The 15,850-nt window shown below is 42.8% G+C and overlaps 1 protein-coding gene across 6 annotated transcripts in view; it reads left to right on the top strand.

The window, feature by feature from the left end:
• Nucleotides 1-15,850, top strand: part of ARHGEF3 (Rho guanine nucleotide exchange factor 3) — a 304,554-nt gene that overhangs the window by 147,609 nt on the left and 141,095 nt on the right. For all 6 annotated transcript variants that reach the window (XR_006214854.1, XM_042979195.1, XM_042979196.1 and 3 more), the window contains one exon: nucleotides 12,940-13,002. Coding sequence is in view for 5 of the 6 variants with exons in the window: in XM_042979195.1 (XP_042835129.1) it covers nucleotides 12,940-13,002 (63 nt within the window). In the remaining variant the exon portion in view is untranslated. The remainder of the gene's footprint in view (nucleotides 1-12,939; nucleotides 13,003-15,850) is intronic.

The raw sequence follows: 15,850 nt of genomic DNA, 5'->3' as shown, positions 1-15,850 counted from the left end.
GAGTGCGAGCAGGGGAGGAGCAGAGAGAGGGAGACACAGAATCTGAAGCAGGCTCCAAGCTCTGAGCTGTCAGCACAGAGCCAAATGTGGAGCTTGAACCCATGGACCACAAGATCATGACCTGAGCTGAAGTCGGACACTTAACAGACTGAGCCACCCAGGTGCCCCTCTTCTTTTATTTTTTTTAAGTTCATTTATTTTGAGACACAGAGAGAGAGTGAGCAGAAGAGGGGCACAGAGAGAGGGAGAGAGAGAATCCCAAGCAGGCTCCACACAGTCAGTGCAGAGCCTGATGTGGGGCTCAAAACCACGAACCATGAGATCATGACCTGAGCTGAAATCAAGAGTCAGACGCTTAACAGACTGAGCCACCCAGGCACCCCTCATTACTTCTTTATACAAAAAGATTACCAGGATCATCTTGTATTTTCCCTGCCCTAGCCCTGGAATTAGCCTTTTCTCCAAGGAGCCCTGGGTCCTTTTAGTGGATAATGGCAGTTTAAAAATAAGATCTGGGCCCTGGGTGTGTTTATAGCTCCTAGGGTGCCACTGCTTTTATACCTCTCAGTAGATAGAGGTAGGGAAAAACACAAATGTGTGTGTATAACCATGAATTTGTTCTGATGCCTCCAAGTCCAACCTACCTACATGTATCTGTTTTATAAAAAAATGGTTTTAGATGTATCATCTTTCTTTTTAGCACAGAGACACATAAAGGAAATAGCCACCACCAAACAAAAGGACAGTTGTTCCAGTACCCACATAATCTATAATGGCATTAATAAAATGACATATATACATGCTTAGGGTACATAAGTACAAGAAAGCACCAAATAAAAAGCGATAGTCTTCTTCCTACCCTAGGCTTGTCCCCAGTTTCATGTGCTTCCTTACAGGAAAAACTTAATACATATATCAGGGTGTATGTATGTATATGAGAGTATGTACTTTTTCTGTCTTCTTTTTTTAATGTTTATTTATTTTGAGAGAGAGAGTGAGCATGAGTGGGGGAAGGACAGAGAGAGAGGGAGAGAGAGAGAATCCCAAGCAGGCCCCACAGGGTCAGCACAGAGCCTGATGTGCAGCTTTATCCCATGAACTGTGAGATCATGACTTGAGCCGAAATCAAGAGTTGGACGCTTAACCGACTGAGCAACCCAGGCGCCTTTGTACTTTTTCTCCTTTAATTTTAAGAATTTGACATAGCAGGAAACAGGCTGTGCATACTGTTTATTATTATTATTCTATTATTATTATTTTGGTAACTCAATATATCCTGGAGGTCTTTCCATACACTGGGTGGCTCTACACTATTCTTTCTAATAGCATGGTATGTCTCATTATATGGATAGACTAGTTTTACTTAGCCAGTCTGTTTTGGTGGACATTTTGTTTCCAGTGTCTTGCTATTATAAACAGTGCTACAGTAAACACCCTTCTGCACAGGTCTTGGTCAAAGTATATCCATGGTTTCCCCACGGTTGTTCCTATTAGTCATTTTATTGGTATTATCAGAGCATCTTCCAGAAAGTTCACTTATATAAGCTCACACTTTTGCCTGCAGTATATAAGGACAGGTTAAATGATTTTGTTGACACCTGCCTCCACACTTCTAAGGCTCCTGATTATAAGTCTCCAGTGTTCCCACCAATCATGGAGACCAAGAATCAAACCAGGCTTCCATTCTAAGACTGTAATTAAATGCCTATTTGTGTTGTTGTTTCTCACCTTAATTGAAAATCTGCAGGTCTAATCTCTCCATGCAAGAACGAACTTCACCTGGTGAATAGAGATACAAAAAAAAAGTAACATTGGGGTTGTCCTTGTTAGCAGTAAGGGCTTATACTTAAAGCAGTTTGGTCTCTAATTTGTAATCAAATGAAGGCAGCTCCCTGATAGAGTCTTGCCAGGACCTTTTGCCAGAGGAGAACTGTGGGTGGACCATGAAGTCAGGAGAAGGAGGAGCTGTGACTCTCTCTGACTTCTGGACACTTCCCAACCTCTGATCAGAGAGGAAGCAGACTCAGCCCTTTGTGTGTCTTGTACAAGGGAAGATCAATGTGAAGGTCACTTGATTTTAAATTTCTTCCCAGACTTATCTTTAAAATCTCATGTAAATTGACATTCCGTTCTTGTTGAAGCATACAAATAATGGCTGGCATGGCTTCCTGCAAAGTCAAGTTGATGGACTGTGTTTATTCTGTGGCTTCACCTGCCTCCTAGTACACTTCCAATGCTAGAGGCACCGGGCTATATTCAGCTTATCTTTGGCTCAGTCCCACAGAAACAGACCCAAATACAAGTGAAAGTGGTTTATTTGGGAAATAATCCCCAGAAGCACTGCTGACGAAACAGGGAAGAGACAGGGAAGGGAAGGAAGCTGATACAGGACGTAATCATGAACAGGTTAGCTCTGTGGGCAGCTGGGTTTCAATCCTGCTGGGGACTGCTGGGACACTACATAGGACAGTGGTTCTCAAACTTTGCTGCACATTAGAATCACCTGGGGAGCTTTTGAAACTCCTGATGTTCAGAATCCCTGGATAATGGGAGCCAGGCATGAGAGTTTTTTAAACTCCCTTGGTGGTTCCAGTGTACGGTCAAGATTGAGACCATATCTCAGAGTTGTCCCCACAAACTGTAGGAAGCTGGGCTATTTGCCTACTAACTCCTGATCACAGGTTGAGGGCTGCTCCTGATGGCATTAAATCCCTAGCATTTCTGGCCAGTAGAAAGCCCAGTTACGTAAGGGAATAGTGGTTGCCTAGGGATGTGGACCAGCAGGACTGGCTACACAGCCAGATCTGACATAAAATTTTTTTGTTTTGTGCACTTACAGAGCACCCTCAATGAGCCATTTAAACTCTTTAAGTCTCAGTTTCCTCAGGTGTAATTATTTTTGTGTGTGTATACAGCTGTAAAGATTGGATGTCACATGTGGAAAGTACCCAGCATGCAGTGGATCCTTTTTTAAAAATTTTTTAATGTTTTTATTTATTTTTGAGACACAGAGACAGAGCATGAGTGGGGGAGGAGCAGAGAGAGAGGGAGACACAGAATCTGAAGCAGGCTCCAGGCTCTGAGCTGTCAGCACAGAGTCCAACACGGGACCCAGACTCACAAACCGCAAGATCAGGACCTGAGCTGAAGTTGGACACTTAACCGATTGAGCCACCCAGGTGTCCTGCAGTGGATTCTTAATAGACGGTTGTCATTATAAACCCAGCAAAGGGAAGGAGGAATGAAAAGGAAGAGCAGCCAGAATATGCCATAAAAAACCCTAAACTTCAGCAACTCAAGTTGTGAGTTCTAATCTGAAAGCCAGTACCTACTGGTTCTGCCAGGGAACCTTTTCTCTATTTAAAGGACTGTCTTGATGAGTTGTCCGGATTTACAATGCATCTCAGCAGGTGCAGCCAGTATTCACCTCTGCTTTGTGTGGCAAGGTGCCTCCAGGAGTAGATGGTCCAGACACCAGGGAACCAAAGGAAACCTTGCTCTCCCTATGGTTAAATGCCTGCCTGTTAGCATTTAAGGACCTACTTAGGAATGCATGGGGTGCTGTGGCTGATAAGGCATCACCAGCACCGGGATCTTTCTAGATAGGAAAAGGCAGGAACACAAAATGAGTAAAGATCTGAGAACTCTCCTTGTAAAATCACGTTCCCAGTATTACTGTGGACCACAAACACGTTTGACTCTGAATTGTGCAGTTGGATTATCGAAGTTGATTGGTTACATAGAGTAATTATCTAGAAATTAAGCAATTGTTTAGACATTCCCTAAACCATACAAATAACTTTTTTGTTGATAAGGGCTTCAAACCGTTGCATATGCAAAGAATTTTAATAAATGAGAGTTCATTATGCTGTTAAAAGTAAATGAATGAACACATAAAAGAGGGCCAGGGAAGCATCAGCGATTGTAATGTGTTATGAACGAAGGACCGTGATTAGTCCGAGTCAGTGCACCTGAGAGCCAGTAAAAATATACACAAAATAATTATAGTAATTATTAGAAGGCCAAGAAAAAAGCACTCTGGTTAATTCAATTTTGTGCTTCCTGTCACATCCTATTGTTGAAAATCTTTGTGAATAACACCCCCTTCTCCCAAGTTAAATTGATGCCCATAATGAAGTTTTTCTAGGTAATCTCTCTGGAAAATATACTCACCAGCTCTCTACCCTGAGTAGACCACGTTTCCTGTCTTCTTTCCTGCTCCCCTGGCCTTGAGTGTTTTTGGAGGGAAAGGTGGTCTATGTTTGAGGAATGACAGTGACTCTGGCTGCCAGTTGGTTAGCAGGGCTCTCCCCTCCTCCCGTTTGTCCGGTTGGACGTGATTTCCTTCCCGTGGGAGAGAAGGACCTTTCCTTGGCCAGGAAGATTTCATCTCTGCTTCCAAACAGCCTAAAGGCCAGGTGTTCCATGGCCAAAATCAACAATAAGGGCTTTTCCTAGTTTTCCAAAGTCAGGTTAGTGGGTAGACTTTTATACATTTTAAGTATTTTCTCTATGGTTTGTTTCCTCTGGCACATGCTCTCACTTGCTGTTACTGCTATAGTTGCTTCTGCTACTATTTCGCTGATAGTTGAGTAGCTACTGTGTGCCAGGCATTGTGCTAAGCCCTTTACCCACAATGATCTAGTTAACTCTCACGATAACTTTTGTATTCCCATTTTATAGATGAGGAAACTGAGGTTTGAATAGGTGAAATGATGTGCTTAAGGTTCTACAACAAATACAAGTCATAACTTGGGTGTGAAGCCACCAAGTCTGACTTCAGTGCCAACTTAGCATTTTCAAACTATAGTTAATGGCATCTGAACATAAAATTACATTTCATGTTAGTTATGGTTTCTTCACTAGTAGCTCAGAGAACACCAGGATTTCCAGGTTTGCTACCCCATGAGCACATTGAAGAGTCTAGAAAACAGGATGAGGTTGCTGGATGTTGGAGAAGGGTGTTTTAAAAATAGGAGGAACTCCCAGGAGTGTATTAAAAATGAAGGAGGGGTCCCTCTCTCGCTCACGCCTGCAGCTTCAGACAGGAGCAAAACAGAATGTGGATCCGTTCCCTGCCCAAACGTGAGTTTAGCAAGTCAAGCTCCAGCTAAGGGCAAGTACAAGAACACAAAATCCTTTTGCTAATCTCTCCCCAAAGAAGGCGCAGATGAAAGGGAGGCATTAAAGCCTCTGAAACCACCATAGCTGTTTGCCAGCAAAGAGATAAATCAAAAAAGGTTTGAGATCTGGTTTGAATTTAATAATTACAAACGACTAATCGGGGGCCATTTGCTGTCAGGTTGGGAGCTGCACTCCTTCCATCAGTGTGTTTTTGCTGCTCTGCTCACTTGGTTATTAAATAGAAAAGCCCTGTGATTAAATAACAGGGCTGTTCCGACACTAATCAATTCAATCTCAGCCATTTAAAATGAAGTCAGGCCTTGCATTTGCCCTGTCTCTGTGAGAGGAGTAAGGACAACACACTGGAAACGTGACTGAAGGTATCTGGAGAGCGTCCATTTAGACCCCTGTGTGCTGTGGGTAGTTCCAGGATGGTCAGGCTGCGTCCTAGCCAGGTTCCCCCCATCCTGTAGGATCCCCATCTCTGGTACCCACCCTGCCCACCTCACGATGTCAAATAACAACAGAACAGCGGCGACAACAGTGGTAATGGAAAGTGCCACAGTAACAAGAATAATGACCATTTTTTAATCTTTTGCTATTTGCCGGGCCCTGTTCTAAATATTTTATTTCCTTTAATCTTCGAAATAACCCCATGATGGAGAAATCAAAGCTTATGGAAGTGTTTTATAGACACAGATCCCCACATCTAGAAACTGCCCCCAGCCCATTGTAGGTCCTCAGTGAATAATTGTTGAGCGAATGAAGGGATAAAGAAGTAAGTTTATCACACCAAATAGCAAATAGTGGAGCTGGATTTTGAACTCAGGTCTGTGTCATTTAAGCTCTTAATTTCCTTCAGGTATGTAGGGAAATACCTTGTGAGCCTTTTATATTGTTTTTAAAAGGCATTATTTTAAATGTGTTTAAATATATTTTATATTTTTAATATATTCAAATAAGGTACATGTTGGGTTTTTTTAAATTTTTAATGTTTATTTTTGAGAGAGACAGAGTACAAGTGGGGGAGGGGGCAGAGAGAGAGAGAGAGAGAGTCACAGAATCTGAAGCAGGCTCCAGGCTCTGAGCTGTCAGCACAGAGCCTGATGCGGGGCTCAAACTCATGAACCATGAGATCATGACCTGAGCAGAAGTTGGATGCTTAACTGACTGAGCCACCCAGGCACCCCATATTGTTTTTAAACAATATAAAAAGAGAAATAGCATTGTAAGGCAGAAAGATCAGTGGTTTGAGAATTAGGCTGGCCTAGAGAGAAATCCCTCTCTAGTATTTACTAATTTTGTGACCTTGAGTGAGCATGAGTTTCCCTCACTGTAAAATGAACACAGCAATTCTTATTTAAACTGGGTTAAAGAGTAGCTTAAGTGGAACAGTCCTTTAAATTGTGAGCACAGTGCTTGGCTCATAGCAGGTGCCCACTTTCAGCTTTCACTTCCTTCCGCTTGTGTATTAGAAAGCACCTGGAGGGGCGCCTGGGTGGCTCAGTCGGTTAAGCGTCCAACTTCAGCTCAGGTCGTGATCTCGCGGTCCATGAGTTCGAGCCCCGTGTCGGGCTCTCTGCTGAAAGCTCAGAGCCTGGAGCCTGCTTTAGATTCTGTGTCTCCCTCTCTCTGACCCTCCCCCGTTCATGCTCTGTCTCTCTCTGTCTCAAAAATAAATAAACATTAGAAAGCACCTGGATTCTCCTTGGATTCTGAGATTCCAAACCTCAAAGATCTCAAGATTTGAGTCTAGAGAGAATGGGAGCTGAGCCCAATAAGGATAAGACATTAAGGCTTGGCCCAGTTCTTCTGAACATTGATCAGTCAGGGATAGGGTCAGTGCTCTCCATAGAGAGCCTTACCCAGGACACCAGAGAAAAACTAGTTGTTTATGGACCATTTACTCATGAGATTTAGTGGTCTACCTTGTTCTATTAGAAGGTAGCCACGCCTAAAGGAGAGAGCCATTGAGTGGCCTGGAGAACAAAGATGCTTCGTGAAAGTGGGTTGGAAGGAGCACAGGTGAAGACTTATGGTTGAGATAGCAGGATGGTGTTACCAGTAGTGAGTCTCAAACAGAGTCCACTCAGATCCATCCAAACATACCCCTATCTCCATCAGACCTTATATCTGAATATATGAGGTTTGCTTTGCTCTGTTGCAAATTAACAAAGGGGCTTTGTATTTGTTTGTTTCTTTTTTTTTTTAATTTTTTTTAACGTTTATTTATTTTTGAGACAGAGAGAGACAGAGCATGAATGGGGGAGGGTCAGAGAGAGAGGGAGACACAGAATCTGAAACAGGCTCCAGGCTCTGGGCTGTCAGCACAGAGCCCAACACGGGGCTCGAACTCACGGACCGCGAGATCATGACCTGAGCCGAAGTCGGACGCTTAACCGACTGAGCCACCCAGGCGCCCCTGTTTGTTTCTTTTGATTCGAGAAACATGAGAGAGTTTTTCTAGCACCCAAGCATCTCTAGAAAGTATCTCATCAAATATGTAACCTGCAGGTCTAAGGAACCAGATAGTATATTCAGCCCCTTTGTTCTTATAAATTCCCCTCTGTAATTGCCTTTCCTGCCTGCCCTAGATAGGTGTCTAGGTGTTCAAAGGGTTCAAGTGCCCATTAAGTTCACTTATGATTTGGTTCAAGCTGGCTGTTCCCCTTCAGTTGAGGTATTCTTATACTTTGATTCCTTGCTCCTAAAGAATGAATCCCTGTGCCATTGCTGAGGGCAGTGCCTGGATAGATGCCCTGGTCATGGGAGTCCCTCACCCTTGAACAGATCTGACATTCCTTCTCATAGGGGGAGTGGAAGTCACCCATATCCCACTTAGACCAATGTTTGAACAGCCATGATTTAACATCTCTATGTATTTTAAGAAAAATAAATGCCTCCATTGGTAAGGGAAAAAAAACCTTTCTTATTTGGAAAGCAAGAGTTGTAGCTTAAACTTGCAGGTTTTGTGTCTCCAAGGAAATCTGAGGTTGAAGAATGTCAGCTTTCAGTGATCTTTGCTTTTGAGGTTTTGATTTAATTTTGGCAGCCAGGTGGTTAGCGGAAGGGAAGGGCGTCACCTCAAAAACACTGGCCTCCTTTATTCATTCTTTCGTTTAGTCACTCATTCAGAAATTATTCATTGACCTACTGCACAGGGCACTGGGGTTTAAAGTTATGTACGCAAATCAGCGCAAACTATAGCACCCAAGGCGCTCTGTTTTCATGGTTGAAAGGGAAGTAGACTCTGCATTCGCTTCAGTAAATTGAACAAGAATAACAGGGTGGGTCCATGGCTCCTCCAATTGGCTGATGAGAACATGCAGGGCCAAGTGTGTAAATGCAGACAGTTTGCTCAGTGTCCTTCCAGCCTAGGAACCTCCCCTCCCCCACAGGTAAGCTGCCCTTTGTTTCTGATGCACAGGGAAAGTAAAATGGTGGCTTGACTCAGCCCTAGCCTACCTGGTGGCAGGCAGTGATAGCTTCTAAAACTATAAAGGACCACAAAATGTTATCTAGGTGTACTGTCTTCAAGGCCAGTCCTTTAATAGAATAAGTTATAAAGGTGTTTCCTCCCCAACTCCTCATGTGCAACACTTCCTTACTCCATCTCTGTACGATGTGCCCTTCCAGACTCTGGGACAGGACAGTGTAGTGGGGAAACACATAGCCTGGAGCCTGATGAATCCAGGCTCTGCCTCTTGCTAATTATAGAACTTTGGGCAAATCCCTGCCCCTCTCTGAACCTCCATCTCCTCCTCTGTAAAATGGAGATAACACCCTCTGCTTTCTGAGATACACATTTGTCTGTGTCTCCAGGATTTAAATTTCCCATGAACTGTTCTTCAGATCGTTGACATGAGCTCAGCTCTCCAATAGTTTAGAAATTCCTGGGTGGAATTTAGAAGCTCCTAGGTTGTGGTATGCAACCCATGCATGGGGCTGTGTCACCTGCACACCTTTCATCGCGTGGGCCAATCAGGCTGGCTGGTCTGGTGGAATGGGTGCCCATTTGGTCCCCTCTCTCTCCCGCTGTGCCCCCGTTGGAGTTGGGTAATTGGTGAAGATAACAAGCTTCTCAAAGGGTGCAGGACTGAGGGCATCTGCAAAACAATCAAGTGCTATCGTAGGGTGTGAGGGCCATTCATCAGGTACTGCAGCAGGTTCTGGAACGTGACCTTGACAGACCAAGTCCTGCCTTCATGGGCTTATGGCTCATGAGAAGGTCAGCCAAAAACCAGAAAACAAAAGATTAAATTAAATGGGGGAAGGGAAGGAGGAAAAAAAATAGATACAAATAGGGAGGGAGGGAGGCAAACCACAAGAGACTATTAAATACAGAAAACAAACTAACGGTGGATGGGGAGGTGGGGGAGAGGGAAAATGGGTGATGGGCATTGAGGAGGGCACTTGTTGGAATGAGCAGTGGGTGTTGTATGGAAGCCAATTTGATAATAAATTATATTCATAAAAAAATTAAAAAAGTAAATTATCGTTCTAAACTGTGTCTCCCTTTCTAGTCTGTCTCAGCACTTCATCTGACTCATTCACAACGGAGATCACAATCTGTAATTATTTTGTTTTCTTTTTACTCCCAGTTAGTGAGCATGGAGCTTGCCTAGCTCATTCACTGCTGTATCCCCAGATCCGCCGCAGGGCTTTGCACATCAGAAGTGCTCAGTAAACACAAAACAAGTGAACAGATGGCTAAACGACACTTGTGAAGTTTTTGCTTCAGGCCCAGAACTTAACCATCAGGCTCCTTCTTGGTTGCTGGCAGTGGTCAGTCACCACCCCCTGTAATAGAAATCGAAAAGAAAATCCATTTTGATAACCCTTCAGCTTTCATTTTATAAATGTGTGGTCTTAAGGAGATCACTCTATCCCCGATTAAGTGGCCATGGCTTAATTAAAAAGGCTACTAGAGGATGTTTATCTTCTGGATTTGACACTTGGAGCACATGAAGTGTCGGAGGTTAGGGGTGCTCTGGAGACTGGGTTCCAGCCCTGGGTAATTGTTGAGTTGGTCTGGAGAGAGCTATGTGCCTCTGAGGGAAAAAACTCTTGGAATGCCTGGGTGGCTCAGTTGGGTAAGCATCTGACTCTTGATTTTGGCTCAGGTCATGATCTCACGGTTTGTGGGTTCAATCCCTGAGTTGGGCTCTGCACTGATAGCACAGAGCCTGCTTGGGATTCTCTCTTTCCCTCTCTCTCTCTCCCCAGCCCTGGCTCATAAGCACACTCTCTCTATTTCTCTCTCAAAAATAAACATTAAAAAAAAACCCATCTTATTATCCCCTCTCCTTCACCAGGATGGGCTTCTTGAGATAACAGGCTACCATTAACATGTTGCATTGACAAAATTGTTGAGCTCTAAGACTGGAATTGTAGCACCATGAAATTCTATAACTTGACAATATTGGGTAGCAGCATATATCTGTGTGGCTTGCAGTTTGGGTAACATGTGACAGGAGCTGCTATTTATTGTGTGCCTACTGTGTGGCAGGTCTCGTTCCTGCCTCCATATGCATATCATCTATGATCCTAGCAACAACCCTACCTGGTAGGCATTATTCATCTCATAGACAACATCCCAGAGCCTCTGCCCCTCATGGCATTTCCCAAACGCCCAGGTATAACACTGTGGCCTCTCAACGCAAGAGAAGCCAGACTCAGGAAGGGCACAGACTATCCTGGGTAGCAGCTGTCCCCTCTCTTGCACCCCAGCACATGTTACTGATTGATTGCAGCATTGTCCCATTTTGCTGTGCTGTGTACTGCTTCTCAATACAGCTCCAGGCAGAGGCAACCAGACGTTCCGGGTAGTAAATGAGTTGTAACCTATTTGCCAAGCATGCTTTCAGTGATATGTGTAAAGGGTTTTGCCCCAGAAATTAGAATCCTGGATTCAGAGTGTTACACCCTAGCCACGTTACTTTGAACAAATTGTTTATCTCCCCTGACTTCAGTTTATTTATCCTAGAATGGAAATTATCCTTTGCTGTACTTGCCTCAAAAAGTCACCTTGTAAATATTAAGCAGTGAATTGGCTTCACTGACACCACAGTGCTGCTTTTAATTGTAACTAGATGATGAATCATAAGGGTCAGGTCCCTATACCAACACGAAGCATTCTCAAAATGGCACGTGGCTCTCCCCTTTTTTTCAAGGCTCCCCTCAAAGCCCCTGAATAGAGTATCTGACCCCCTAAAAAATCACCTGGTGAGTTTGTTAATGCAGATTCTTGAGCACCATCCCAGATGGCTGATTTGGTATCCTGGTTCCTGGCCTTCATCTCTAAATCATTCCACTGCTCAGATGGAATAATATGTAAGATCTAGAACTCCATTTCTCTGGATAGAACTATGTGCACCTGTGGGGTTCTAAAGATCTAGGCGGCTGGCTATGGAACAAGAGGCCCTCGTCCCCTCCCAATATCTTTGGCCTACGTAACACCTTCTTCTCTGAGAAGACCTCTCCAACCCCCACCGACGCTAAACTAATTATTCCTCACTGTGCTTGCAGAGTCTTCTAAGCCATGTTTTGAGCACCCACTGTGTACCAGGCACTCTGCTAAGCTCTAAAATGTGTTACCATATTTACTCCTCTCCCTTTGAGAGTAGAAGCTAATATCATCCCTCCCACCTTAAGAGTTGAGAAGGGGTAACTCAGAAAAGTGAAGTGACCTTCCTAGGATGTTTGGATTTTTCTACATTCTAGTTAATTCCTTCAGGGTCTGTCCCTCCTGAAAGAATATGAGTTAAGGAACTCACTCTCTGCTGCTGCTGGTCTTTGCAGTCCCAGAAGCAAAAGCAGGGCCAGGCTCATGATAGATGTTCAACAAATCTTCCTTGAACTGATTTGAAGAAATACTAGGACAATTGTAGTAAGACAGACAAGAATGGCTCTGGTTGCTTTCCACTTGCTGTCTTTCCTGCTCAGGGTATGATAGAGGAGGAGGAAGAGGTGGGCTTCTTTAGGGATTGAAGACCAACATGTCTCTGGATTCCATGGGAACTTCATGCCAGTGATTCTGGTCCTTTGGTAAGTTTCTGCCAAGTTATGATCAGGAGACTTAAAAAGTCATACCATAGGGACTCAAGTGATACTTGCCTGGTTGGTTGAGCTGGAATGCAGAAGTGAGGTGAATGTATCCCTGATGAGCTCTATTATGGTTTGTAGATGGAGTTTCTTTTCTTTTTATAAAGAAGAAAATATATTTTCCACATCTAACCTGGCAGATGGTCATAAGTTCATTGCAAATACAGTTTTCTTCAGTTCCAGTAATGATTTTTCTTGGTGTTGATGGCTATAAAATAGGAAGATTGGAGATGATGTCTAAGATTTGTTCCAGCATTCTGGTTCTGTGATTATATCAGGATCCTGGACGAAGTTTAGAACTTTAAATTGCCCACGTACAAAGCACCTCTAGAAATGAAATATCTTCAAGTGAATTAGATTTCCTTTCCGGTCTAGCGTCTTCTTCCAAGTTAGTCAGAATCTGAACTTTATATCTAAATATCTAAGCCTTAATATATAAAGACATTTAGAAAAAAAGGAAATACAAAAAAAAATTGTAGCAGCAGGAATCAGAATAATGTAAGCCAATTACCTTAGAGTTTGAAGCTTCTCCATGATTTCTTAAGCTTTCTTAGAATTGTTCATTTACATAGGTTGGTTAAAGGTTTTCGGGAAACACGGTAGAAATGGCAAGGGTTGCATGTGCCATTCGATTGATTGCTTTTTTTCTTCCCTTAATCAAAGCCATAATCCCTGTTTGCATTTGAACCTTGTCTATCGTTTGTTTTGCAGCGAAAACGCAAGCAGAGCACCCAGGATGAGGATGCCGTTAGCCTTTGCAGTCTCGACATAAGCGTAAGTACAGCGCTTCCTGTTTCCTCTGCCGTGAGAACACGTCTCAGCTCTGAATCTGTTTGTCAACATGCTGTGCGCCATAAGTGGGCTTCCAGGATCCGACAATGGAAGTTGTGAAGTGGGGAAAACTCTTTTTGACATTTCACTTGACTGGAGAAAGCTGCGTGGCCGACTTAAGCTCCCAAGCCAAGCTCTTCATTGCTCATGTTTTGTTTTTGTTTTTGTTTTTCTCATGAAATGAAGTATGAAATCAGTGCATCTGAGTAGAGTCTAGATAAATGCCACCGTGCTGTTTTAGAGGCTGGTTCCAGAAGATGGTCAGATGTTTGTCTCCCTTACAGGGAAGTTAGTGAGTTGGTCAGGCAGCTGGTGCCCAAAGGCTGGGAGAAGTCTCCAGCAGCTGGCAGAGTGAGTGACTTTGGATTTAACAGATCTTCGTTTGACTCCAGATTCTACACTTACCATTTATGTGACACCTTTCCTTGCCTCTGTTTTCTCATCTGGAAAATAGGGATGAAAAGACGTCACCTAACAGGATTGTTGTGGGGATCAAATAAAACAACAAAAGTGAGACTACCAAGCACACTTCCTGGGACATACTAGGCACCCACCAAATGTGAGCCTTCTATTTTTCTTTAAAAGCAGAAGTTTGCAAAAGATATTTAATGACATGTTAGTCGAGTGCTGGTGATGAGAGAGGCAAAGAACTTTCTTGAATTTTTCAGGCTGTGTCCTCGGTGCTTAATTTCAGCAGCTTTCTTTGCATGGCTTCTTTGTCTCCCCAGTGACACAACTGGGAAGCCAACATGGGCCTCCAATGCACTTATTATCAAAGGGCTGGGGGTGGATATTCAGGCCCTCCTGGGATCCCTATGTCCATCCATCATCTGTACTTCCTTGGAGTCTGGTCATTGTGCATGGTGGATCCATCCAGCTTCGGGCCCTGGTCTTCTCCTCTGTGGAAACCACAGAAGCCATTGTTATGAGATGAGAAGGCTTCTGTGCTAATAATTAAGAACCGGGTCATGATCCTGGCTCTGCCTATAACTAGCAGTGCAACCTTGGGCAAGTTGAATCTCCTCTCTGGGCCTCAGTTTCCTCATTTGTTAAAAAAAAAAAAAAAAGTTTGAGATCAAGTCCTCTGAAACCATTGTGAATATTTGGAACTTTGTTGAACATGGATTATTGGGTTCTCGTATGACAGCATTTAGTTAAATGTTCTTCCAGTATAAACAATGCTCTTCCAGTTATTTTTAAATGTTTTTATTTATTTATTTTCAGAGAAACAGAGAGAGGGCACAAGCAGGGGAGGGGCAGAGAGAGAATCCCAAGCAAGCTCTGAACTGACAGCACAGAGCCCGACTTGGGGCTTGATCTCATGAACCGTGAGATCATGACCTGAGCCGAAATCCAGAGTCTGTCACTTAACTGACTGAGCCATCCAGGCACCTCTAATTATTGCAGAGTTTTCTGTGATGCAAATAGCCATGATGGAATGATCCTGAGCTGGTGTCTAATTAAGGTACTTGGACATCTTTATTTCACCATATGGTGTTTGTTCCAGTCTTTAGACCATCAGATTGATGGAGTTGGACCAGTTTACTAGGATACCATGGTAACAGGACAAAAAGATGATGTTCTTCTGGGTTTTACTTTACTCACTGAATGTTTTATTATTGACAGGTGGAGTCAATGAAACTCTTAGTAGCAGTAAGGTTTTTGTTGTTTGAATGTTTTTAATTTTGTGGGAATTATTAGAATCATTGACTTTTAGAATTGAAAGAACCTTAGCCACCATCTAGTTCTGTCCTCTCACTTTGAAAATGAACAGTAGAAGCCCAGGGAGATGTAGTGATTTAGGTAAGACTTTAGTTGTTTCTACAATTATACCTCATCATACATATTTCTTCAACTACATTATACTATATTTATTTTTCAGGAAAACATGTCTCTAGAAGTTTTTAAATTAAAAAACCACTAAACTCTCTTATATGAAAAGATTATTTATGAGTTGTGATTTGGTTTTTGTCTTGATTGGCATCAATGACCTTGCCTTCTCATGAAGGTCACTTAAGTCTCATATAATGAATGATCCAACCTCTTTTCTCTTGGTGCAGCTACAAAAGACATTTCTCTCCACACCCCCCCTCTTTTAATCATCTCATAACATGTTTTGTTATAATAAAGAGACTTTTATAGAAATCTAGCTTTATGCTTAGGGATATGCTATGGCCAAATTCCTTTCTAATTTTCCTGGCATTTTTTCCTGAATCTTGGCAGATTCTAGAACCTGGGACAAGTTTCCTACAGATATTATCACATAGTATTATAATAAATGTAAAAGTTAGAAAGACCCTACAAATCTCCTAGACTCTTAGAAGCTGTTAGAAGACATGAAAACTGGTGTGTTCTAGGTTTACTGACAATCCCAGTCATATGGAAATAATAAGATGTGTGACAGGTCAAGACGAGGCCTTGGGAGAAGTGGTACTGATTTTCCATGCTTTCTACCTAATAGCCATTCAGCAGACATATTTTGAACTGAATAAGTAGGAGGTGCAGTCACTCACATTATTTTCCATAAAAGGCAATAATGTCTAAATAAATAGATGAGTCCAATAAATTAAGTGTTCTAATAAATAAATGGCCTTTGCAGGTCACTCGAAGATGCTTTAAAATGGCAATAGCTCAGTAATTGCAGTCCCTTAACTAACCAGCAGCATTACTGAAGAGTTGCTTGAAACTGTTTCTATGTGTAGTGGAAAGTATCTAAAAAGAAGGTGGGTTCTGATGGATGACTCATATGAGAGGATGTGAGGGTTTGGGAAAATAATACTAGTAACTCTCA

The sequence above is a fragment of the Panthera tigris genome, chromosome A2, assembly GCF_018350195.1.
Source record: "Panthera tigris isolate Pti1 chromosome A2, P.tigris_Pti1_mat1.1, whole genome shotgun sequence".
Lineage (NCBI taxonomy): Eukaryota > Metazoa > Chordata > Mammalia > Carnivora > Felidae > Panthera > Panthera tigris.
The sequence above is the reverse complement of the archived record's forward strand: the minus strand, read 5'-3'. Positions and strand labels throughout refer to the sequence as shown.